Source organism: Callorhinchus milii, unplaced genomic scaffold (genome assembly GCF_018977255.1).
Source record: "Callorhinchus milii isolate IMCB2004 unplaced genomic scaffold, IMCB_Cmil_1.0 Scaffold31, whole genome shotgun sequence".
NCBI classification, from domain to species: domain Eukaryota; kingdom Metazoa; phylum Chordata; class Chondrichthyes; order Chimaeriformes; family Callorhinchidae; genus Callorhinchus; species Callorhinchus milii.
Window position 1 is genome coordinate 3,101,180 of NW_024704772.1, and position 23,672 is coordinate 3,124,851.

Below are 23,672 nucleotides of genomic sequence, written 5' to 3' on the forward strand. Positions count from 1 at the left end.
CCCGGTATCGCAGGTGGTTTCGTTCGGCGGGAATGTGTTTTGACACAAAGATCGAAAGGGAACGGCTTTTAAGGAATGAAACGCCAGCGAAGGGTCGGTAAACACCCCAGAAATTACTGTATCCTCCTCCCCCTCGGTCCAATCATCCTCCTTTTTTTTCCACACCCTCACAACAAAGGCTTTCTATTCATCCCTTTACTTCCGTGCTAAAAAAAGGAAGTCCCTGTAGCTCGGTGGTTAGAGCGGTCGCCTTGCGAGCGAGAGGACATGGGTTTGATTCCCGGAGGGGGGTGGGGGGGGTCAGGGCGAAACCTTAGGCAAGTTTCTTTACTCCCCCCACGGTCACGTCTCTGTTTACCCAGCAGTAAGCAGGAACCCAGTTGCTCTTCGATTGGCGTATCGCTTTCCGGGGTAATAATCCCTCAATAAAAAAAAAATCAGGTCGCTCAATCCACGACTGTTTGTGGGGATGTTTGTGGGCGCAATCGGCTGCCGCGTTTCGCCCACAAAACGTACAGTCAAATCACTTTACAGTATGTTCTGGGAAGTGCTTTGAGACGTCTCGACGACGTGATAAGGCTCCGTATCAACTGCAACGATTATTATAACAACTAACCCACCAATTGCTTTGGAATGAACGAACCAAGCACCAGATCAGGGACTAGATTGGAGACTGAGCTGCTGGTGGAACTCTGGCAGGTTTTATTATTAATAATAATCCTTGCATTTTGACCCAGTGCCTTCTCACGTCTTCGAGATGTCTCAAAGTGCTTCACAGGACATGCTGTAAAGTGTAGCGACTGTGTATTTTGTGGGCGAAACGCGGCAGCCAATTGCGCACAGCGACGTCCCCACAAACTGTCGTGGGTTGAGCGGCCAAATTATTATTACCGTCATCATCATCATCAGAAATAAGACAGGAGTCTGGGAGAGTGAGTGCTTTGCCATGAAGCTATTTATTGACGGAGAATCCAGGCACAGAGGGCTTCCCACAACGTCCCAGAGGGTTCTGCGGCTCTGCCCTGTGGAAAAGGCGCTAGGTGAGTGCAAGCTGTTGTTCGGCTCCGACAACTACTTGCTTTTACGCAGCGCTCTTCACGCGGGGCGCCTGACAGTGGCGGAGTCTCACCCCGAGCTGCGGGGAGAGCTCGGTGGCGGGGAGTGCCAGGAAGAATCTCCGGCAAGTCGGGCGTTCATGACCTAGAGACCAGCGTGTGCTGGTCAAAGAGGTATTCGGCCACGCCCAAGCTCTGCCCAGCGCCCAGCGATGCCAGGCTGCTGCTGTAGTCTCCCAGCATCTGCACCGTCTGCACACAGTGGCTCAGGAACCGCGAGGCCAGGAAGTCACACAGCTGCAAACAACAAGGTGGGAAGTTCTGTAAACGCTTCAGGAATTACTGTATCCGGTCTCCTGCTCAGCACAATCATCCGACACAGGGTACAACTTGAGTGGGTGGGTGAGTGAGGGAGTGTGGGAAGTGAGGAGTGAGAGAGTGAATGAGAGAGAGTGAGTGTGGGAGTGAGGAGTGAATGAGTGAGAATGAGTGAGAGAATGAGTGAGAGAGAGTGCGGGAGTGAAGGAGCGTGGGAGAGAGTGAGTGAGAGCGTGGGAGTGAGTGAGTGAGCGAGCGAGTGAAAGAGAGAGAGCAAGAGAGAGTGAGGCCACATACTTGAGGATCATTCCTGTCGGCAGCGAGGTGGTGTAGTTCTTGGAGAGACTGGTTGAGGGATTTCTGTAATTGCAGAGCACACTGCAACGCCTCCAGTCCATTCTGCCACTCACTCTGGGCTGGCTTCTGCGTGAATAAAACAGCTCAGATCATATCACGGTTGGCAGAGGGGGAGAGGGAGAAAAACATGGCCTTGCAGGGCTGTTAATAATAACAATAATCCTCACATATGATACAGGCCTTATCAGGTCTTCGAGAAGTCTCAAAGCGCTTCACAGGATGTACTGTAAAGTGCAGTGACTGTATACTTTGTGGGTGAAACGCGGCAGCCAATTGCGCACAGAAGCGTCCCCACAAACAGTCGCGGATTGTGTGGCCAATTTATTCTTTTTTTTTAGTGATTACCCCCGGAAAAGCGATCCGCCAATCGACTAACAACCGGGTTCCTTTCTGGGTAAACAGAGGCGCGTGTGTGTGGGGAGGAAGGAAACTTGCCCAATGTTTCGCCCCGGCCCGGGAATTGAACACAGGTTTCTCGCTTGCGAGGCGAGTGTTCTAACCACTGAGTTCCAGGACTAATGAGATGACGCACATACCTCAACGCTCTGCAGGTACATTCTCCCCCCGCGCCTCTTCTGATAGTCGATAAGCTCCTCGGCGGCTCTCCGTTCAGCTTCCGACATCCCGTGGAAAAACCTCGCAAAATGTTTCAGTGCTACATCATCACGTTCAAAGAAGAATGACTGGAATGAGAAGTAATCATTAGAGACAGTAAAGCTCCCTCTACACTGTGTGTCCACACTCCCAGGTCAGGGGTAGAGACACAGTAAAGCTCCCTCTACACTGTGCGTCCACACTCCCAGGTCAGGGGTAGAGACACAGTAAAGCTCCCTCTACACTGTGCGTCCACACTCCCAGGTCAGGGTCAGACACAGTAAAGCTCCGTCTACACTGTGTGTCCACACTCCCAGGTCAGGGTCAGACACAGTAAAGCTCCCTCTACACTGAATGTCCACACTCCCAGGTCAGGGTCAGAGAGACAGTAAAGCTCAATGCATTACATTTACACGGCGCCTTTCACATCGGGAGGACGTCCCAAGATGCTGGTCTGCCAACAATTTGGACTCGAGCTGGGGGTTGGGATTAGGAGGGGTGGAGGGCAGGGAGGTGCAGTAACGTTAGCTAAGTGCTGGAGAGGTCACTCACCATAGCCAGGTACACGTAGGACGTGTAATACTCCTGGTTTATGAGCCGATTGATTGCTCTCTCACAGTCCGGGCAGTAGTTCTGTCTGATCCGAGACTCCATTGTCGGCAGGAGAGATCGACAGAACTCTCTCTAACTGTCTTCTACCCTCTGGGGAGTGCCTGCAGGAGGGGCCGAGCTCTGAGACTGTCAGTTTGTCACACAAGGCAGACAAGCCACCCACCCACCCACAGGGTAATAATAATAATCCTTGCATTTGATACAGCGCCTTATCACGTTTCAAAATGTCTCAAAGCGCTTCACGGAATAGACTGTAAAGTGAATTGACTGTATATTTTGTGGGCGAAACGCGACAGCCAATTGCGCACAGCGGCGTCCCCACAAACAGTCGGGGATTGAAGTGACTAATTTATTATTTTGAAGGCATTATTAACCCGGAAAAGCGATCCGACAATCGACTAACAACCTTGTTTCTACATACTGCTGGTAAACAGAGACGTGTTGGAGTAAGGAAACTTGCCCAACGTTTTTCCCTGACCCCTGGGAATCGAACCCAGGTCCTCTCGCTTGCGAGGCGAGGGCTCTAACCACTGAGCAACAGGACAACACTTAGGAAATCTTAGAGACGGAGTAATGCTCCCTCTACACTGTCTGCCCAGTCGGTGCTGCAATGATTAATGCTGTAATTAAAGCTATATTCTGGGAGAGGGATGAAATCAAATGGGCTGAAGGTTTAATTTGTTGTACTTCTGTCATAATCTTGGGGCAGGAAAAATTTTAACACACACACCCCGTGAGGATCATCTGTTCTACCAGACTTTGAGACGTCTCGACAACACAGCACCTCGGGAGGGCTGGGTGGGAGGGGGGCGGTCAGTAAGTGAGCCCAAGGACCCTCAGAGCTTCCCTTACATTCGCTTTAACAAAAACCGCGAACGAAAATGGCGAGAGACAAGCAGACGTTCTAACGGTTTGTTATCAGTAGCCCCCTGGGAGGTGTGGGCTGGGCAGATACTCTGTGATGGCAGGGCGCTGCCCAACACTGATGCACGCAAGCCACGAAAAGATAGGAAGAAGATCATGCATCTTTATAAAACTCTCTACATAATAATGCAAACAATCCTTGCGCTTGACACAGCACCTCTTCATTTCATTCCTTCGTCTCAAAGCTTTTCACGAATACATCGGAAAGTTCAGTGACTGTATTTTGTGGGCGAAATGCGGCAGCCAATTTCTCATTGCAATGTCCCCCCACAAACAGCCATGTCGTTGAGTGACCGACCGATTGTCGGCCAGGATACCGGGAGAGAGAAACTCCCTTCTCTTTCCCAACAGCGGGAGATCTTTAACATCCACCTGAACGGGCAGATTGGGTGTGAGGTTTAACGTCTCATCCGAAGGACGGCATCTCTGACAACGCGCCCCCTCCAGCGCTGCACTGGAGCATCAGCTTAGACTGTGTGATTCCAAGTCCTGGAGCTTGAACCCACACGCTCAGAAATGAAAGCGAGAGGGTGGGGGGAGCGCTACCACTGAGCCAAGCATTGAACGGTCTTTATAGAAATTACTAGCAAGCGTAGTGACTGTTTTTGTAGGCAAGCTGTCTGCACACAGTAAGTATCCTTACGTGGGGGATTGCTGGCCAGGACACAGGGAGAAACTCCTATATATTCACCAATGTCAGTGGAGCTTTATCACCCGCAGGAACTTGGTTTAACATACCACCTGAAGGTTGCCACCTTTGGTAATGCAGCACCGCTCACAGCATTGCAAGGAAAAGTGGGGAGCGCCACTTAGAATTCATCTTTTTTATGAATAACTTTTTTTGACGCAATCATATGAGGTACTGGATAGGGAGCCCACCTGTGCGCAATTGGCACACAATACACAGGCTATTCACTTTACTTTACAGTGTATCCTGTGAAGTGCTTTGAGACGTCTCGACGATGTGATCAAGCGCTGTGTCAAACACAAGGATTATTATCATCATTCTTACTCTGTAAGAACCCAGTGCCACCACTAGAAGGCTTCATCTGCAGGAGCTCCTCACTCCCCAAGTGTTAAATGCTGTATCGTGGGGACAAAGTGGAGCTCGGGTTGATAAGAGATGTTTTCCATCCCAACCTCTGATCTCTGTGTAACATGAAGCAGCTCTGCACACGTTGCCAGGGGCCTAGTCTAGGAAACAAACACTCTGAGTAGAAGAGACAGGCAAAGCAGGGGCTGGAAAAATAAGACTTATCTTATAAGATACAGGGTAATAATAATAACCCTTGTATTTGATACAGCGCCTTATCACGTCTTCGAGACACCTCCAAGCGCTTCACAGGACATACTGTAAAGTGCAGTGACTGTGTGTTTTGTGGGCGAAAGGCGGTAGTCAATTGCGCACAGCAGGGTCCCCACAAACAGTCATTTGTGAACCTGCTGGAGTAAAAGCGCCCTGGGACGCTACCCCACGTGAACAGTGCTATGTAAATGCAAGTTGTTGTTGTTGTTGAATGTGAGTGAAGTCCTGTAATAAAACAACCACACAGTCAACTGCCAGATTGGAAAGTGCTGTCACACACAGTACAAGCAATAAAGACCTTGTGATTTAATCGATGCAACTTCTCACCTTTGGAACGTGGTCCAGTTCAACAGCTCAAATATTAAAGGGCATTTTATTCAGTAAGGTGTCAACAACAACAACTCGTGTTCACACAGCAGTGTAACATCCCAGAGTGCTTGACCAGAGCCACAGAGGAGGAGGTGACCGTACGAATAGGAATGTCTTAAGGCGCGACTTGAAGATGGGGAAGGAAGGGGCAAGGCATAGGGATAGGGGAAGAGTGCTACAGAGTTTCAGGGCGTAGTAGCTGAAGCGCGGCCATCAATGGTGGAACAGGCGGCACGAGGGACATGCAGAAGGCCGGAGCCGATTCAGAGAGGCCATCCTTCTGATGAGCCATTAAACTGAGGCCCTCTCTACCTTTTCAGTTGAGCGTTAATTCACCTGATATTGTCCCAGAGTGCTTAAGAGATACCAGACAGGGAAGAAAAACAATGGACAGCCAAACACTGGAAGAGAGAGCGAGAAGATAATAGTAATAATAATCCTTGCATTTGATATAGCGCCAGATAACGGCTTTGAGACGTCTCAAAGCGCTTCACAGAATATACTGCAAAGTGAATTGACTGTATTTTGTGAGCAAAATGTGGCAGCCAATCGCGCACAGCAGCTTCCCCACAAACAGTCGTGGATTGAGTGACCCAATTTATTATTGCTTTCTTTGAAGGAATTATGACCATCGGAAAAGCGATCCGCCAATCGGCCAACAACCAGGTTCCTACTTACTGCTGGGTAACAGAGGCGTGTGGAGTAGGGAAACCTGCCGGTAGATGACAGGGCGAATAGTGTTCCATAGTGTGGGGGCAGAGAGATTGAACGCCCGCTTGCGACCGAGTGCTCTAACCATTGAGCTACAGGACTCCACACCGTTCCTGGACCCCGGGGTTTAAATCACTATTATAAAAACATCCTGTAGCATCTTCCGAGAGCGCTGGCAATTGAGAAATGCTCACACTAAAGCCGTTTGACCTCAGTAACACAAACAAGGTGATTGTCGTAACCTTTGTTACTCAGCTGATCCAGGCACAATTTGGAGCCAAAACTAACCTCTCGTCACAAACTGGTTAGTTATTTATCAGCGTTCAATGTGACTCGAATAAAATATCCGACTAATTGGAGCGCACTGTAAGGCAGTCACAGGCAAGCTGATCAATGTCGGTAACAGCCACGTATCAACAACAACAATAAAATTACATTTATATGACGCCTTTCATATCGGGAGGACGTCCCAAGGCGCTGGACAGCCAGGGGTTTTTGGACCCGAGCTGGGAGTTGGGGTCAGGAGGGAGGGCAGGGGAGATCGGGGTTGGGAGTGTGGCCGAAACCACGGTCGAAGAGGATGGTCTTTAGACTGGAATTGAAGCAGGCAAGAGAGGGAGTGAGGCGGAGGGATCGTGGGATAGAGTTCCATAGTGTGGGGGCAGAGAGGCTGAATGCCCGACCGCCAATGCTAGGGCGGGAAGTGCGGGGAAGCTGACAGACTGATACGGGGTTAGGAAGTCGGAGAGGGTAGGAGGGGGAACTAGACTGTGTCGCTGCTGCATTTCTGGCTACAAAGCTTACAGCCAATTCACTTTACAGTGCAGGCTGTGAAGCGCTTTGAGACGTCCCGAAGACGTGAATGAGGCTCTGTATCAAATGCAAGGATTATTATGATGCATTATTATTTTTACGAACAGAATCTCAGGCCTTTGAGCCACACAAAAACAAATCAGCGGTGCTTTTGACATCACATCACTGCGTTTTATTTCTATCCGTCTCCCTTTCCTCACCCGTTTGAGTCCTTGATCCAGACACGGGACAATGAGTCCACTGCACCTTGACCCTTGCCCATGTTGTCATTAACCGAGGGAGGGGGGGGGGTGGACGAGCAGACAGTAGCATTGTGCTGAGTCACGATGGGGAGGGAAAGGGGTGGCGGGGTGGGGAGAGAGAGGAGGGAGGGGCATGCACTGGCTCCGAGCAGCTATAAATACCAGTTTAGAATAGACAGCTCAATATTTTAGGCCGTTCTTGCTTCAACAGTGTTTGAACGGAATAGCGCTCAAACTGCTCGGAGAATTTACCCCTCGCTGTCTTCCTTCCTACTCTTTATTGCTCTCTTGTGCGACTGCAAAGCAGATCAGACATGACCTCCCAAGTGCGTCAGAATTACCACCAGGAATGCGAGGCCGCCATCAATCGGCAGGTCAACATGGAGCTGTACGCCTCTTACACCTACCTCTCCATGGTGAGATGCTCGCTAAACTCTTATTCTGGTCTTAATAATAATAATTATCCTTGCATTTGATACAGCGCCTTATCACGTCTTCCAGACATCTCAAAGCGCTTCATGGAGTGAATTGACTATGTTTGTGGGCGAAACGCGGCAGCCAATTGCGCACGGCAGCGTCCCGCAAACAGTCGTGGATTTGAAGTGACCCATTTATTACTATTATTATTTTTTTGAAGCAATTATCACCGCAACCGACTAACAGCTGGCTTCCTACTTCCTGTGTGAAGTAAGGAAACTTGCCTAACATTTAGCCCTGCCGGGAATCGAACCCAAGTCTCTCGTTTGTGAGGTGAGTGGTCTAACCACTGAGTTACAGGGAATCTTGTGACGAACAAGTTGACCTAGAAACTGGCGTTTTGTGTTTTCAACTGAGAGAACACGGTGTTAACCTGACCCCCAAACCTACTGTGAATGGCTTACGCCGACAGCGGCTCCTGCCTTAGGGTTGTTTATCTGTGCTCTCGTGAGCGAAGTACGGAGTGCACAATGTGCCTTGCAAGGCCACTGCAGTGCCCCTCTGAGTCTGCCCTGGGCCTCAGTCGATGGCAGAGGCATAGTGGGGGGGGGTGGGGGGAGAGTCAGGGAGGTAAAGAGTACAACAGTAAGGCTGCGTAACTCCCCTTGGAGAGAGAATAGCAACAGGAGGCATTTGATACAGCCCCTTATCGCGTCTTCGAGACATCGCAAGGTGCGTCACAGAATATACTGTAAAGGGAGTTGATATATATTTTATGGCAACGGCAGCCAACTGCGCACAGCAGCGTCCCACAAACAGTCGTGGTTTGAGTGACCAAATTATTATTATTATAATAATTTTAAAACATTTTTGGACAGGATTATCATCCCCGGAACAGCGATCCTACTAACTGCTGGGTAAACAGCAGCGTGTGGAGTAAGGAAACTTGCCCAAGGTTTTGCCCTGCCGGGGAATCGAACCCGGGTCTCTCGCTTGCGGGGCGAGGGCTCTAACCACTGAGCTACGGGACTGCACGATAATAGCATAGCACACAGTTAAAATTCTCTTGTCCTCCCCTTTCTATTGCCATTGTTATTACTGAGGGGTGGTGTCTCCCGAGTCCTCCGCTCCACCGTCACCCACTACGCTCCGAGGATCTGCAACTTCCTCCCTCATTCCCTTCGCTTCCTCCCTTTCTACTTTCAGGTCTCTGCTGAAGACCTTTTTTTTTCGACCGCGCCTTTGGTCACCTTCCCCTCCCCCTCCCCTGGGCTCGACCCCGGAATCCATTACTGTGAAGCTCTCTGAGAAGCCGTCCGGCGTGCAGGGCACTATATAAATCCAAGTTGTTGGTGGTGGTGGTGGGAATAACTGAACTGTTGCACGGAGGAGACGGAAAGAAACTTGATTTGATTTTGTAACAGAGCTGGTCTCACTCAGGTCTCTCTTCTCCCCAACCTCACTCTCTCTCTCTCTCTGGCAGTCGTACTACTTTGACCGTGACGACGTGGCTCTGAAGAACTTTGCCAAGTTCTTCAAGGAGCAGTCTCATGAGGAGCAAGAGCATGCAGAGAGGCTCCTCAAGTACCAGAACCAGCGAGGAGGCCGCATAAACCTGCTGGACATCAAGGTGAGTGCCAACCACGGCCACCACCATTACATTTACACGGCGCCTTTCACGTTGGGAGGACGTCCCAAGGCGCTGGACTGGACAGTCAGGGATTTGGACCCGAGCTGGGGGTTGGGAACAGGAGGGTGGGGGGTGGGGGAGGAGGGTGACTGGTCGAAGAGGAGGGTCTTGAGAAGGGCCTTCAAGGAGACGAGGGAGGGGGCGAGACGGAGGGACTACCAACACCCAGACCCGGTCACTACCCTAACATAGGAATTATTATTCTAATAATAATCCCTTCGAAAAAAAATAATAATTTGGGCACTCAATCCACGACTGCTGTACACAATTGGCTGCCACATTTCTCCCACAAATTATACAGTCAATCCACATTAACAGTATATCTTGCGAAGTACTTTGAGACGTCTCGAGGACGTGATAAGGCGCAATATCAAACGCAAGAGTTATTATTAAGACCTGGAGCTGACGTTTTTCACCGACCGACCATTGCCCGATTGTGTCACAGAAAGCGGATCAGAACATATGGGGGAACGGTCTCGAGGCGATGCAGTTTGCTCTGAATCTGGAGAAGAGTGTCAACCAGTCCCTGCTGGACCTGCACAATCTGGCCTCCACCCACAACGATCCCCAAGTGAGTATTACTCCCTTTCTTTCTCCGTTAAATGGTCTCAATGCCAGCCGGAGAGATGGAGACAACAACAGAAGGGGGTGGAGGGCGGGAAGGGGTGGGGGTGGGTAGGGGGGGGTGACCGAAGGCGGGATCGAAGAGGAGGGTCTTGAGCCGGGGCTCGAAGGAGACGAGGGAGCGAGGAGGGTGGTTCAACACTCTGGGCTGGCAAGTGAGCTCACTGTAATTTTCTACTTCAGCTGTGCAACTTCCTGGAGACTCACTACTTGGACGAGCAGGTTGAAGCCATTAAGAAGCTGGGAGACCACATCAGTAACTTGATCCGCCTTGGGGTGCCTTCAAACGGCATGGGCGAGTACCTCTTTGACAAGCTCACCCTGAACGAAAGCGGCTAAAAGCAAGGGCTGGGGAAAGCCACTAACACGCACCCTGGTGTGTAGCTGTGTTAGTGTTATCTAGCAGCCATGCTATCTAGCATCCAAAACAGAAAGCTCTTTTTTTTGTTGCTTTGCCTCTACTGTTCAGCACAAATTAATTCAGCACGGATCACTTTTCTGGGGGTGGGGGGGATAATAATTCCTTTAACACACACAAACAAAAATTAATTTGGCCACTTGGTCTGCGAACGTTTGCGCAACTCATCCCACAAAACACACAGTCAATTCACTTCACAGTGAAGCGCTTTGAAAGACTCGAAGACTTGATCAAGGATTATTATTACATAATATAATAACGCACAGCATCTTTCGGCTGTCTGTTGGGGGGGGGGGGGGTGTAATGGCTCATGCCTGAGTAGCAGCTCAATCTCTTTGTAAACGAGAAATACAAATAAAGTTCAAGACAGCGACCCTTTGGCTCCTGAGTCAATGAATTAACGTCAAACTGCTGGGTAAATAAGATTCCTATCAGCAACGCACAGGAACCTGCTGACTTCAAACACACACTCGTCAGACACAGAGGCAGCTCGGAATACGGTCACATTTAAACCGTTAAACCTTGAACGCTGGATTTCTTTGTCAAAGACAAATATTACTTCGTTCCTGCAATCTCGCTTCACCAAAACACAGACACAAAGCCGCCACTGGGACACAACGTTCCAGCCCTGAATACCACCTGGTCCTAGCCTCGAAGACCATTTTGTTGTTTTTTGGGCAAAACCAAATCCCTTTTGTAAGGTAATAATCCCATCGAAACAATAATAATCTGGTCACTCAATCCACGACCGTTCGTGGAACGCTGCTGTGTGCAATTGGCTGCCGCGTTTCGCCCACAAATACATAGTCAATTCACTCTACAGTGTATTCTACAGTGTATTCTGTGAAGCGCTCAAGGACATCGCCATCTCCACGATTTGTCTCCGTGCCCAAAGTTGCTTCACGTCCCAAAAATCTGCATAATCATAAATTCTGGAACAAAATGGTGTTATAGGGCTGGGTGGAGCTTGAGAACTATTGTCCCCAGAGCTGAATCCAGCCCAGCCCGACAGGAAGAAATTCTCTTGTCTATATTTATCCTTTTACTTAATAAACAGGTTTGTAGGAATTCTCTTACCTGGATCTTATCCTATCCCATATTCTCCGTAGTGCTGAGTCCGACATTCACTCCGAAAGCCAGGTTTTCAGCCAGAAGTAAGGAGAAGACCTGGAACAAGAAATGGCCATTCGGCCTATAAAACCACTCACCGCCAAAGCAACACAACCATTTCCTGTCCTGTAGCTCAGTGGTTAGAGCACTCGCCTCGCAAGCGAGAGAACTCAGTTTAATTCCCGGGCAGGGTGAAATCTTAGGCAAGTTTCCTTACTCCTCTGTCAGTAAGTAGGAACCCGGTTGTTAGGCGATTTGCAGTTCGTTTTTCTGGGAGTAATAATTCCTTCAAAAAAAAATAATTTGGTCAGTTCAATCCACCACTGTTTGTGGGGACGCTGCTGTGCACAGTTGGCTGCCGCGTTTCATCTACAAAATATACAGTCAATTCACTTTACAGTATATTCCGTGAAGCGCTTTGAGATGTCTCGAAAATGTGATAAGGCGCTGATAAGGGCGTCAACGACGTCTCCATCTCCACAATTTGTCTCCGTGCCCAAGGTTGCTTCAGTAACAAAGCTTTGTTAACCAAGTAGCTTTATTCCTGCTATGTTTGTGTTTCAGTGCAACAGTGCTTGAGTTCTTTACTTGTGCAACTGGTCAGACATCCCTCCTGCCCCCCCACCCATCTCCACCCCCTCCCAAATCTGCTGACCAGCCTAAGAGAATAACATTTAAAATTGAACTAGACAGGTCACTGACCCTGGACTGTGAGCAACAAACGAGCAACAAACTTCCATGTTTACCACACTTATCACGAGTTTTACTGTAATCGGTGTTACGTAATTGCCCAATGTACTCAATTCACTTTACAGTGTATCCTGTGAAGTGTTTTGAGACGTCCCGAAGACGTAATAAGGCGCTGTATCAAATGCAAGGATTATTATTATTATGTGTAGTGCCTTTTTGTGGCAGCCATTTTGTGTGTTGCAAGGTCCCACATGAGTCGAATTGCCAATTCAGTGGATTTGTTAGCCACGGCACTGGGAGAAACTCCCATCTCTTCCCGATAGTTGTACCCTTAACCCCCTCAAAAGAACTGGAGCGTAAAAGTTAACAAGAATTCAAACTTATTCACATAACTTGTGCATAATGTCTCAATATGCTTTACAAGGGCCGTGTGAACCACCAAACAAAGTGAAAAGAGGAAAGGAGCAAAGTGACAATATTAAGCATTAAGCGATACAGGGAATGGGCAGGTAATTGGACTTGAGGTACAGAACAACCATGATCTTACAGTATGACAAAACAGGCTTGAGGGGCTGAATGGCCTCCTCCTGTTTCTATTTTAGCAGCCAAAGCTTTTAGTGGAGTTTTGAAACTAAGTGGTGAGGGCGCGAAACAGAGGGTTTTAAGGAGGAGAGTAGTGGTTCAATGGCTGAAAACCTGAAGATAGGGAGCAGATTGTGAGATAAAAGCTGCTCGAGACAATAGGATTCAGAGCTGCAACCGAACAGGAGTGACTTTGTGCTGTGAGGAATGAGTTGTTGGGACCCTGGGAGGCAAGATGTGAATAAGAGGAATTGGTCAGGAAATTACACAGCTGTGCTGAGGTCCATCCTGAATGCAGTGTAAAGATAGGGCACAAGACGACAGCTATGCTGCCCCCCAATGGTTAGAGACATCCCACAGATTAAACAGTTATGTTTCTATACTACAATAGAGGAATAAATGGTTAGGCAACTCACAAAGAGACGCATTTCAACACTGACTTGATGGGCCAATTCAGTGCTGTAATAGTCTATAATTCTGAGAATCGGGGAGTCCTGTAGTGAAGTGGTTAGCACGCTTGCCTCGCAAGGGGGAGGACCTGGGTTTGATTCCCTGGCAGGACAAAATGTTAGGCAAGTTTCCTTGCTCCACACGCCTCTACCTAGCACTAAGTATGAGCCCAATTGACTGATCTCTTTTCCGGGAGCAGTAATCCTTTCAAAAAAAATTATAATTTGCGTCACTCAATGTAGTGACTGTGCATTTCGCCCACAAAATACGACTGTGAAGCGCTTTGAGACGTCTTGATGACATAAGGCGCTGTATCAAATGCAACAATTATTATTATTATTCTAAGATGGAGGTGAGATTTCAGGAGCCGTGGAGTTCTCAAAGGAACTCCAGTTCTTTCTGCATCGCTCCCTTGCCCAGTTAGATAAGACTCTGATCCTTTGTTGTGGATCACATAATAAGTCAGAGGCAAAGGTAAAGGTAAAGATGAAACAACTTTTATTTGGGAGCTGGTTTAAAGCCTGGCTTCTGCACTGTACACTGAGCCCAGAGGTTAGTCAAGAGATTTACTCTTATCTGGTCTTTTCAGCCACATTTGTGCGTTATTGGTCAATGTAGTTGAAAGAGGATGGGAGAGGTAGATTAGCCTTTGAACTCACAGCAAAATGGCATCCTTTTCAATTCCACTTGGCTTTACTTCTGAATTATTCTGCCGTGTGCCGTTTCCCCCATTCAGTGATGTAGCTAAAAGCCAGATGGGCTGGCGCATGCAACTAAGAGCACGAGACACACATATCCAGGTGGAATATTTGCACACTCAGCCACGAGCCTCACTTCTCCTCTTGCCCCAGGGTGTGCTTGTCGAACAGGTACTCTCCCAGGCCACTGTCAGAGGCTCCCAGCCGCATCAAGTTGGTGATGTGGTTTCCGAATTTCTTGATGGCTTCAATTTGTTCCTCCAGGTAGTAGGACTCCAGGAATCCGCACAACTGAAAGAACACAAAACACACAGTCACTACACTTTACTCTATGAAGCGCTTTGAGGTGTCTCAATGCCGTGTTAAGGTGCTATATCAAATTCAACCATTATTATTATTATTAGCATGGACATCATTTGAGACACCAAATTCCATCAACGAGGCACCCGGTGTAATGTTAAATAGAAACAGTAGGCTCTAACAAAGGCGGGAGAGGGACGCTATATAAATGCTCCCCATCCCTCAGAGGATAGAATTCAAAATCCTCGTCCTCACTTTCAAGGCCCTCCACGGCCTTTGCCCCTCTCTGACCTGCTAAGCCCCTATCAATCTATCCCCTCCCTCCATTCAGCAGCCTCCGGCCAGCTCCATGTCTCCCGCCCAACCATGGGAGTCTGGGCTTTCAGCCTCTCTGGCCCTAACCTGTAGAATTCCATCCGACAATCCCTTCGCCTTGCTCCTTCCGTTGCCCGCTTCAAGGCCCTCCTTTGCGATTATGCCTTCAGCCGCCCTCCTACCCTCTCTGCCCTCCCTCATCCCAACCCTGCCCCCCCCCACGCTTGGGTCTCGATCCCTGACTGTTATAAAATCTTCAGAAGTCAGCAATGGTGTTGTTTCTCCCCATCACCCCCTTCAATTCACTGACAAACCTAAAAGTCTGAGCTGACACTTTACTTAGATGTCCAGGAGTTTGTAAATGAGAACCCTTCACTGCATGACACCCAGGAAGATAGACAGAGAGAGAGAAAGAGAGAGGTGGGGAGGATGTTTTGGATTCAAACACACACTTACACTGGGGTCGTTCTGTTCAGAGGCTAGCTTATGCAGCTGCAGGAGACTCTTGTTCACATCTTTCTCCAGCTGCAGAGCTTTCTCCATCGAGTTCAGGCCATTGCCCCACTCATCCCCCGGTTTCTAAAGCAAACATACAATTCCATTAGAAAAGGGGAGAAAAAAAATTCAAGGACAATCTCAATCCAAGAACACTATCTCTGACATCCCCGGAGATTAACATTACATCAGTGTGGACAACAACAACAAATTACATTTACACGGCGCTTTTCATGTCAGGAGGACATGACATCAAAGGGGCTGGACAGTCAGGGATCCGCATCCGAGCTGGTGGTTGGGATCAGGAGGGGGTGGAGGGTAGGGATAGGAGGGTGACTAAAGGTATGGTCGAAGAGGAGGATCTTGAGACGGATCTTGGAGGAGGCAAGAGAGGGAGGCGGAGGGATTGTGGGATGGAGTTCCAAAGGCTGAACTTCTGACCAACGAAGCTAGGTTCATACACAACAAAGAAAAAAAACCAAGCAATTGGGTACGGGGTAGAAAGGAGGTAGGGCTTCCCATTACTGACCTTAATGTCCTTCAGCACAAGGCGCCCCCCTCGCCGATTCAGGTAGTTCACCAGCCTCTCTGCGTGCTCGTGCTCCTCGTCTGCCTGCTTCTTGTAGTACGTTGAAAAGTTTTTCAGAGCGACGTCGTCTCGGTCAAAGTAATACGACTGAAAAGAGAGAAAGGCGGCGGTCGGAAAATGAGCTTCATCAATGCCAAAACGTTGTAATGACCTCTGTGACCTCCTCACCCCTACCAACCCGCCCGCTCCCTCCGCTCATCGAGCTCCGACCTGCTTCACGTCCCCCGCCTTGCCCGCCCCACCATGGGCGATCGGGCCTTCAGCCTCTCTGCCGCCATGCTCTGGAACTCCATCCCACAGTCCGGCCGTCTCGCCTGTTCCCTCGCCTCTTTCAAGGCCCAACTCAAGACCCTCCTCTTCAACCGCGCCTTCAGGCACTCTCCTAACCTCCCCCCTCCTAATCCCAACCCCCAGCTCGGATCCAAATCCCTGACAATCCGGCGCCCTGGGACATCCTCCCGACGTGAAAGGCGCCGTGTAAATGTCATTTGTTGGTGGTGGTGGTGGTCTGCTGAGGGTATCAGGGTGCGGATGTGAGGGAGTGACCGGGTGTGAGGCGGTGACCGGGTGTGAGGGAGTGACCGGGTGTGAGTGTGAACAAGGGAGTGACCGGATGTGAGGGAGTGACCGGGTGTGAGTGCGAACGAGGGAGTGACCGGATGTGAGGGAGTGACCGGGTGTGAGTGCGAACGAGGGAGTGACCGGATGTGAGGGAGTGACCGGGTGTGAGTGCGAACGAGGGAGTGACCGGATGTGAGGCGGTGACCGGGGTGTGAGGGGGTGACCGGGGTGTGAGGCGGTGACCGGGTGTGAGGTGGTGACCGGGTGTGAGGCGGTGACCGGGTGTGAGGGAGTGACCGGGTGTGAGGGTGTGAGGCGGTGACCGGGTGTGAGGGAGTGACCGGGTGTGAAGGTGTGAGGCGGTGACCGGGTGTGAGGGAGTGACCGGGTGTGAGTGTGAACGAGGGAGTGACCGGATGTGAGGCGGTGACCAGGTGTGAGGGAGTGACCCGGTGTGAGGCGGTGACCGGGTGTGAGGGTGTGAGGCGGTGACCGGGTGTGAGGCGGTGACCGGGTGTGAGGCGGTGACCGGGTGTGACACACTCACCATGGACAGGTAGGTATACCTGGCGTTCAGCTCCATGTTGATCTGCGAGTTGATGCCCTCCTCACAGGCTGCCGAGAGGCTCTTGATGCGGCTCCGTCGCGCGGGGCAGCCGCTCCCTTCGCCCCGCCGCCCGACCCAGGCGATGCCGGGCAGGGAGGGCGGCGGCCGGAGGAGGGAGCGGCCGGTGAACACCAGGAGCGGTCGCCATGCCCGCAGACTCCCCATGTGACTGATCTTTTCGCGCCTCACCCGCGCGCTCGGCCTCCCGCCTCCGGCCGCCCGCGCTGATTGGTCAATCCCCCCCCTCACGTGGTCAGAGTCAACAAGCGGCCCCCTCGTCACGTGCTCTGCCTCATGACGCGCTGATTGGTCAATTCCCGCCCCCCCCCCTCACACACGTGGTCCGAGTCAACCCGCGCCCAAACCATCGCCACGTGCTCTGGCTCCCGCGCTGATTGGTCAGTGTCAACAAACGGCCCAACCGCCGACGCACGCGAGCGGCCCTTCCTCCACGTGACCCCACCAACGCCCATGTGATGCCGGGTTGGGTCGGGTTGGGCGGGTTTCACGCCCAACTGGGCGGTTTTGTGTGGCGAAGCTTCACATTGGGCTACTTTTGGGCTGGCGTCTGGCAGGAAAGATAGAAAACAGGGGGAGGGGGGGGAGGCCATTCAGCCCCTCGAGCCCGTTCCATTCAGATCATGGCTGATCTTGTACCTCACTGCAATTACTCCGCATCCCTTGAAGCCCTGACCTGACAAATACCAAGTCAATAGCTGTGGACTTTGGGCTACAAACATATTGGGACACACGTCCAAACCCAGGGGGCAACCGAGGCAAGTTGGTGCCCACGGGAACAAGCCATGGCGACCAAGAGCATCCCGGGACCCGCAGGGGCAACCGAGACGAACGGCAATCTGGCTTTCTGGCCCCCGCCTCGCTGGAACTCCATCCCACAGCCCCTCCGCTTCACCCCTCCCTCGCCTCCTCCTCTTCGAACGACCGCATCTTTGGTCACCCTCCGACCCCCCCCCCACCCCACCCCACCCACCCTCCATCCCTGCCCTCCGCCCCTCCCGATCCCAACCCCCACCTCGGGTGCAAATCCCTGACCGTCCAGCATCTTGGGACGTCCTCCCGCCGTGAAAGGCGCCGTGTAAATGCCATGTGTTGTGATGGGTCCAACGTACCAGCTCGCGTTTCGCCCACAAAATATACAGTCAATTCGCTGCGGTGTATCCCGTGAAGCGCTTTGAGACGTCTCGAAGACGTGATAAGGCGCGATATCAAATGCGAGGAGTGTAAAGTGTAGTGACTGTGTATTTTGTGGGCGAAACGCGGCAGCCAATCGCGCACAAACAGTCGTGGATTGAGTGACCAAATTATTATTTCTTAAATTTGTTTTGGAAGGGAAAGCAATCCACCAATCGACTATCAACCAGGTTCCTACTTACTGTTGGGTGAACAGAGGCGCGTGTGCGGAGCAAGGAAACTTGCCTAAGGTTTCGCCCTGAGCAACAACAACAACAACAACAACATGCAGTTGCTGAACAGGAGCGCCTAAAGGGTAGCCCTGCCAAGCCAACTGGATGCTAACGAGTGGTTAACTCGTTAGATCCCACTGATAGAACCGCAAAGAGTTAACCTGCTCTCTCCCACTGCTGTCTTGTCAGAAACATTTTGGTGGAGCAGTTGGGCTCTGTGCTCGGAAGGTTAGATGTTTTTGCTCTGTTGCACCTTCAGTACGAAAACGCAGCAAGTTAAATACAGCCTCGTTGCAGCCTAGTCTGTCTGTCGTACTATCTCTCCTGCCCAATAGTCGACCTCCGCCCTTTAAGGCATCATTTGACCAAAAGATTATCTTCCGCCCTTCAGCTTTGCGGGACGAGGCAGGCAGGCGGCGGCGGCGGGGAGGGGTGTGTGGGGAGAGGAGGGGGGGGTGTGTGGGGAGAGGGTGGGGGGAGCTAAACAGCCAGCCAGCCATTCGGAGAGACAACCCGCAACATGTCAGACAGCAAAGATCAGAGCACCGTACAGACCGGGGAGAAAGATGGCGAGGCACCATTGGAAACAGCCTGCGACCAGCTCAAAGCAGCCATGGAAAAGTGGTAAGCCTTCGACTCAGAACACCGGAATCGTATCGATGACCATCCTCCGTCCCTTGTGGAACAACGGTTGACATTTTGAAACCCTCCCGATAAAATGGAGCTGGTTTGTAAATCTCTCGGTGCTAATATAATATTAATAATAATAATCCTTGCATTTGATATGGCGCTTTATCACATCTTCGAGACATCTTAAAGCTCTTCACAGAATATAATGTAATGCGTAGTGACTGTATATTTTCCGGGAGATATGTTTTGTTAAAAAAAAGGTCGTTGGGAGAGTGCAGTCGGAGAGAGCAGGGGTCTTGTCTGTTTGAGCAGGAGCATTCCTGTGGCTACATGTCTGTTATGTCACTCCCTCAAACCCTCCGGGAGACACACACACCCCTACCCTATACATGCGTGTATGCACACACATACTCAAATCATACACATGCATTCCACCCATGCCCCCCCACCCCACACACACACACACACCCCTACATGCATGTGTGCACCACGCACAAACATACGCACGCACCCCTACTGTAAACCTGCTGTGTGCACATATATGCATGCACGCACACACACATTCACATCCTTCACATCCAATACACTCAATAAAACACAATCATGCGGAAACACACTGGTCTGCGCAAACACTGCCACAATCCACGTACACCGCACGCCTGTGAGAGTGAAACCGTCCTTGAGATGTCGGGGAATAAGGCCCTTAATAAGAAGAATAATACTTGCATTTGATATTGTGCCTTATCACGTCTTCGAGACATCTCAAAGCGCTTGACTGTGTATTTTGTGTGCGAAACGCACCATCTATATTGCAGCTTGCATCTATACAGCGCCTTTCGCACACAAGAAATGCCTCAAAGCGCTTTGCAGAGAGATTAATTAGAAATGAATAGATCCTGGTTATGGAGACAAACCCAGCAGCTGGTGTATGCCGGCAATATTCCCACAAACTTATGAGTTCTCTCATAAGCAAAGATCAGGGAAATGAATATAATAATCCCTTGCATTATTATTGTGGGGGCGAAATTCCTTACTACACACACACGCACCTGTCTGTTGACCCAGCAGTAAGTAGGAATCCAGTTGTTAGTTGATTGGCAGATCGCTCTCCAGGGCTAATAATCCCTCCAATCACTCAATAAAATGGTCACTCAATCCACGGCTGTTTGTGGGGACGCTGCTGTGCGCAATTGGCTGCCGCATTTCGCCCACAAAATACACAGTTACTCCACTTTACAGTGCATCCTATGAAGCACATTGAGACGTCTCGAAGACGTGATAAGGCACGATATCAAATGCAAGGAGTACTATTGTTAGATACAGCACCTATAGTGTCTCAAAGTGCTTTGCAATAATTATTGTCAACCGTTGTCAACATCCAATTTGCTCTCACGGCAAAGGACCATTTATCTGGAGGCTGAGATCTGGACAAAGGAGTCACCCACTTGGCATTAACGGGTGATTTGCTTTCTTAAGGTGGAACATCTCGCTTGAAAATATCCCCGACCCTGTGAAACAGAGGCTAACATTTTTTTTTGGGGGTGTTGGGGGTCAGCTGGACGTCTGACACACGCGGAAACCCATCACCATTACTTAAGACTCTCCAAACCGAGCTGAGAATGTGCGTTGGGATGAACTGCTGGAGTCTGTCCAAGCTTTCCCCATTGCTTGCAGCTGCTTTGCTTATCTTACACTCCCTCGGCCTCCAGCCCCTATCCTCCCCCCTCTCCTACCCCCCGCTACCGCCAAAGGCAGGAGGGAGAGCTCCCCGCCACACCCACAGACAACTCTACTCCCTGGCTCAGCAAGCGGGCCCCAGGCTGACTCAGCAAGCCCGAGCTCGTGCAACGAGAGGAATCCAGGCCGTGTTGTTTTTGCCCGTTTCACGGCTGGCCGAGCGAGCGCTGCCATTGTGTGGGTGCAGTGAAGCCAAGCGGTGACTGGGCACAGTTCCCGGCCAGGTTGGGCGCTGGGCTGATATTCCACAGGGGCCCCGAGAACTTCCCGGTATAATAATAATAATAATAATAATAATCCTGGTATTTGACCCAGTGCCTTATCACGTCTTTGAGGCGTCTCAAAGCGCTTCATGGGATACACTGTAAAGTGGAGTGACTGTGTATTTTGTGGGCGGAGCGCGGCAGCCAATTGTGCCCAGCAGCGTCAGTATCGCTTTTCCAGGGGTAATAATAATAATCCCTTTTGATCAAAAATTGGACACTCAATCCGCGATTGTTTGTGGGGACGTCGCTGGGCGCAATTGGCTGCTGCGTTTCGCCCCCAAAACACACAGTCACTCCACTTTGCTGTATATCCTGTGAAGCACTTTGAGACGTCTCAAGGATGTGATAAGGCGTTGGGTCAAATGGAAGGCTTATTACTTAGTTATTATCCTCTGGGGATGGAGAGGATGGGACAAGGGCTTTTCCTGGGGGAGGAGGAAGGAAGGAAGGAAGGACGGAAGAGAGGGAATACCTGTGGGATTTGCTTCGGTGGTGGTGGGGGGGGGGGAGAAGAGGGGAGAAGAGTTTCCCCTGGGACCAGCTTCCGACGCCCGCTAACGCTGGCGATTTCTTTCGTTTCCAGCATCACAACAAAAGGCGAAGAGAGTTGCGAGGCGGCAGCCGCAGCTTACAGGGACTGTATGAAGAGGTTAGGGTTTAACGTGTAGCCACGGTGAGCATCTGCCTGGTTTCTGTGTCACACAAATAGACGCTGCATCACAACTCCCCCCTCCCTACCCCATTGTCGAGCTCCACAAGTCCCTCACTGTTGCCCAAGTCCACCGCCTGGCTCTACCTCAGCTAAACATCACCCCCACATCGCCCCAGCTCATATACGCCCTATAATAATAGCAATAATAATCCTTGCATTCGATACAGAGCCTTATCACGTCTTCGAGATGTCTCAAAGCACTTCACTGCAAAGGGAATTGACTGTGGATTTTGGGGGGTGGGGGGGGTGGGGGTGGGGGTGTGGTTTGAACCATTTTTTTGCCCAGCCGGGTATCTGACCGTTGCTTAAGAGTCTCCAAACCCAACTGAGAATTCCCCACGTCCCACCCACACCTGGAAACCCCGGAGAGAGATGGTTGGAATGCTCTCTCTCTCTCCCTCTCCCCCTGGAGAGACGCCCCCTGCTCACCTAATTCTAGAGAGTATTAGGCACAAGTTGGTGAGAGCCAAGGCTTGGGGGTGTGTGTGTGTGTGTGGGGGGGGGGGGGGGGGGGAGCCCAGAGTGTGCGTGGGGGTAACTGCTGGAGTCTAACCAGCTAAGACCATATGGTTCGGGCTTTAAACCAGATCCTCCACACCCACAAGGTTACAGTCACACCCTTCCTCATCCTCACTTTCAAAGCCCTCCACGGCCTTGCTCCTCCCTACCTCTGTGACCTGCTAAATAGACCCCTACCCTCCCTGCCCTCCTCCTGATGCCAATCCCCAGCTCGGGTCCAAATCCCTGACTGCCCAGCGCCTTGGGACATCCTCCCACCACAAAAGGGCAGCGTAAACATAACCTCTTGTTGTCTCCACAGGTATCTGCAGCTCCGTGTTGTCCTGATTTCAGACTCCTTCGCTTCCCGCTCGTACCTCTCCCTCCCTCCCTGTCCCTCCCGCCATCTCTCGCTCACTAACACACCTCCAACTTGGCCGGCTACTAACAGACGCAACAACCCATTCGCAGTCTGGAGAGTCCTGGGTACAGAGGGCGAGCGGGGAGAGGGTATCCAAGGGCAGGAAAGCTTGTGTGCTTGTGCCAACTCCTGTGCCAGGGGCACAACCAGGCAACCAAGTCCTTTCCAAACTCACTAACTCCACTAACATCTCGGGAGCACCTTCAGGTCAGATCTCAATCCCACGTGGATATCATTAACGCTTGCCTTTAACACAGCGTCTCGCGGTGCTTCACTGAGCTTCAAGTGAATTGCTGTCGAGTGTAGTGACTGTGCTTTTGTTTCTAACCCAGAAGCGACTCAATAAAATGCAACCGCAGAGTAGCACCACGACACCAAGTCCTCACCAGGCTCCACTGGCTTCCAATTACGGAACGCATCGATTTCAAGATCCTCTCTTTATTTCCCCCCCCCCGGCAGCCCCACCCTACCTCTCCGATCTGCTTACTCCCCCCTCCCCCACCACACCACCCGCTGCCTCCGCTCTTCTGGCTCCGGCCTCCTGTTCGTCCCTCGCCCCCTCCGCTCTACCATTGAAGGCCATACATTCAGCCACTATGCCCCGAAACTCTCTCACTCAATCCCTCCACCTTGTCCCCCTCCCTCAGACTCCATCACTGTCGAGCACTCTACCCCGGGTGTTGTTGCAACCTCCAGCAATAGCCCAACCCAGCTCCAGCCCTGCTCACCCACCAGCAATACCCACACAAACCAGCTGTGCCCATTCACTGATGTGGACCAAACGCCACCATCACCAGTCCCCCCCCCCGCTCTCCTGGGACCGACCAGCCACGTTGTGGCGGTGTAAACTCCGGCAAGGCTCCAGCCATCAACCAACCTCGTCTCCAGTCGCTTTCACCCAAAACTCTGTCTTTGCTTCTCAGTAAATATATTTTATCAGTAATAAAAATATTAAAACTCTCCCGATTCCGTTGATCTTATGGAATTATTAATAATAATCCTTACATTTGATACAACACCTCATCACGTCAAAACGTTTCACAGGATACATCGTAAAGTGGAGTGACTGTATCTGGAGGGCAAAACACGGCAGCCAATTAATTGGGCACAGCAGCGTCCCACAAACCGTCGTGGAAT

The 23,672-nt window shown here is 50.9% G+C and overlaps 3 protein-coding genes across 4 annotated transcripts; 1 reads left to right on the forward strand and 2 right to left on the reverse strand.

Annotated features, from left to right (window-relative positions):
- Window positions 1–937: 937 nt before the first annotated feature.
- Window positions 938–11,590, reverse strand: LOC103191598 (ferritin, lower subunit-like). 2 transcript variants are annotated; one of them, XM_007912590.2, is made up of 5 exons: window positions 11,528–11,590; window positions 2,877–3,037; window positions 2,267–2,413; window positions 1,671–1,796; window positions 938–1,352 (listed from the first exon to the last, which is right to left on the reverse strand). In XM_007912590.2, the coding sequence occupies exons 2-5, from the start codon at window positions 2,976–2,978 to the stop codon at window positions 1,194–1,196; spliced, it is 534 nt and encodes a 177-aa protein (XP_007910781.1). In that variant the 5' UTR covers window positions 2,979–3,037; window positions 11,528–11,590; the 3' UTR covers window positions 938–1,193.
- LOC103191600 (ferritin heavy chain-like) lies at window positions 7,485–10,566 on the forward strand. The gene is given in 4 exon segments (NM_001292288.1): window positions 7,485–7,717; window positions 9,202–9,348; window positions 9,854–9,979; window positions 10,216–10,566. Coding segments are annotated over 4 exon segments (531 nt in total). The 5' UTR covers window positions 7,485–7,615; the 3' UTR covers window positions 10,372–10,566.
- Window positions 11,591–14,110: 2,520 nt separating the features above from the next.
- LOC103191601 (ferritin heavy chain, oocyte isoform-like) lies at window positions 14,111–16,874 on the reverse strand. Its single transcript, XM_042345132.1, has 4 exons — window positions 16,788–16,874; window positions 15,620–15,766; window positions 15,052–15,174; window positions 14,111–14,271 (listed from the first exon to the last, which is right to left on the reverse strand). The coding sequence occupies exons 1-4, from the start codon at window positions 16,821–16,823 to the stop codon at window positions 14,113–14,115; spliced, it is 465 nt and encodes a 154-aa protein (XP_042201066.1). The 5' UTR covers window positions 16,824–16,874; the 3' UTR covers window positions 14,111–14,112.
- Between the last annotated feature and the right edge of the window lie 6,798 nt (window positions 16,875–23,672).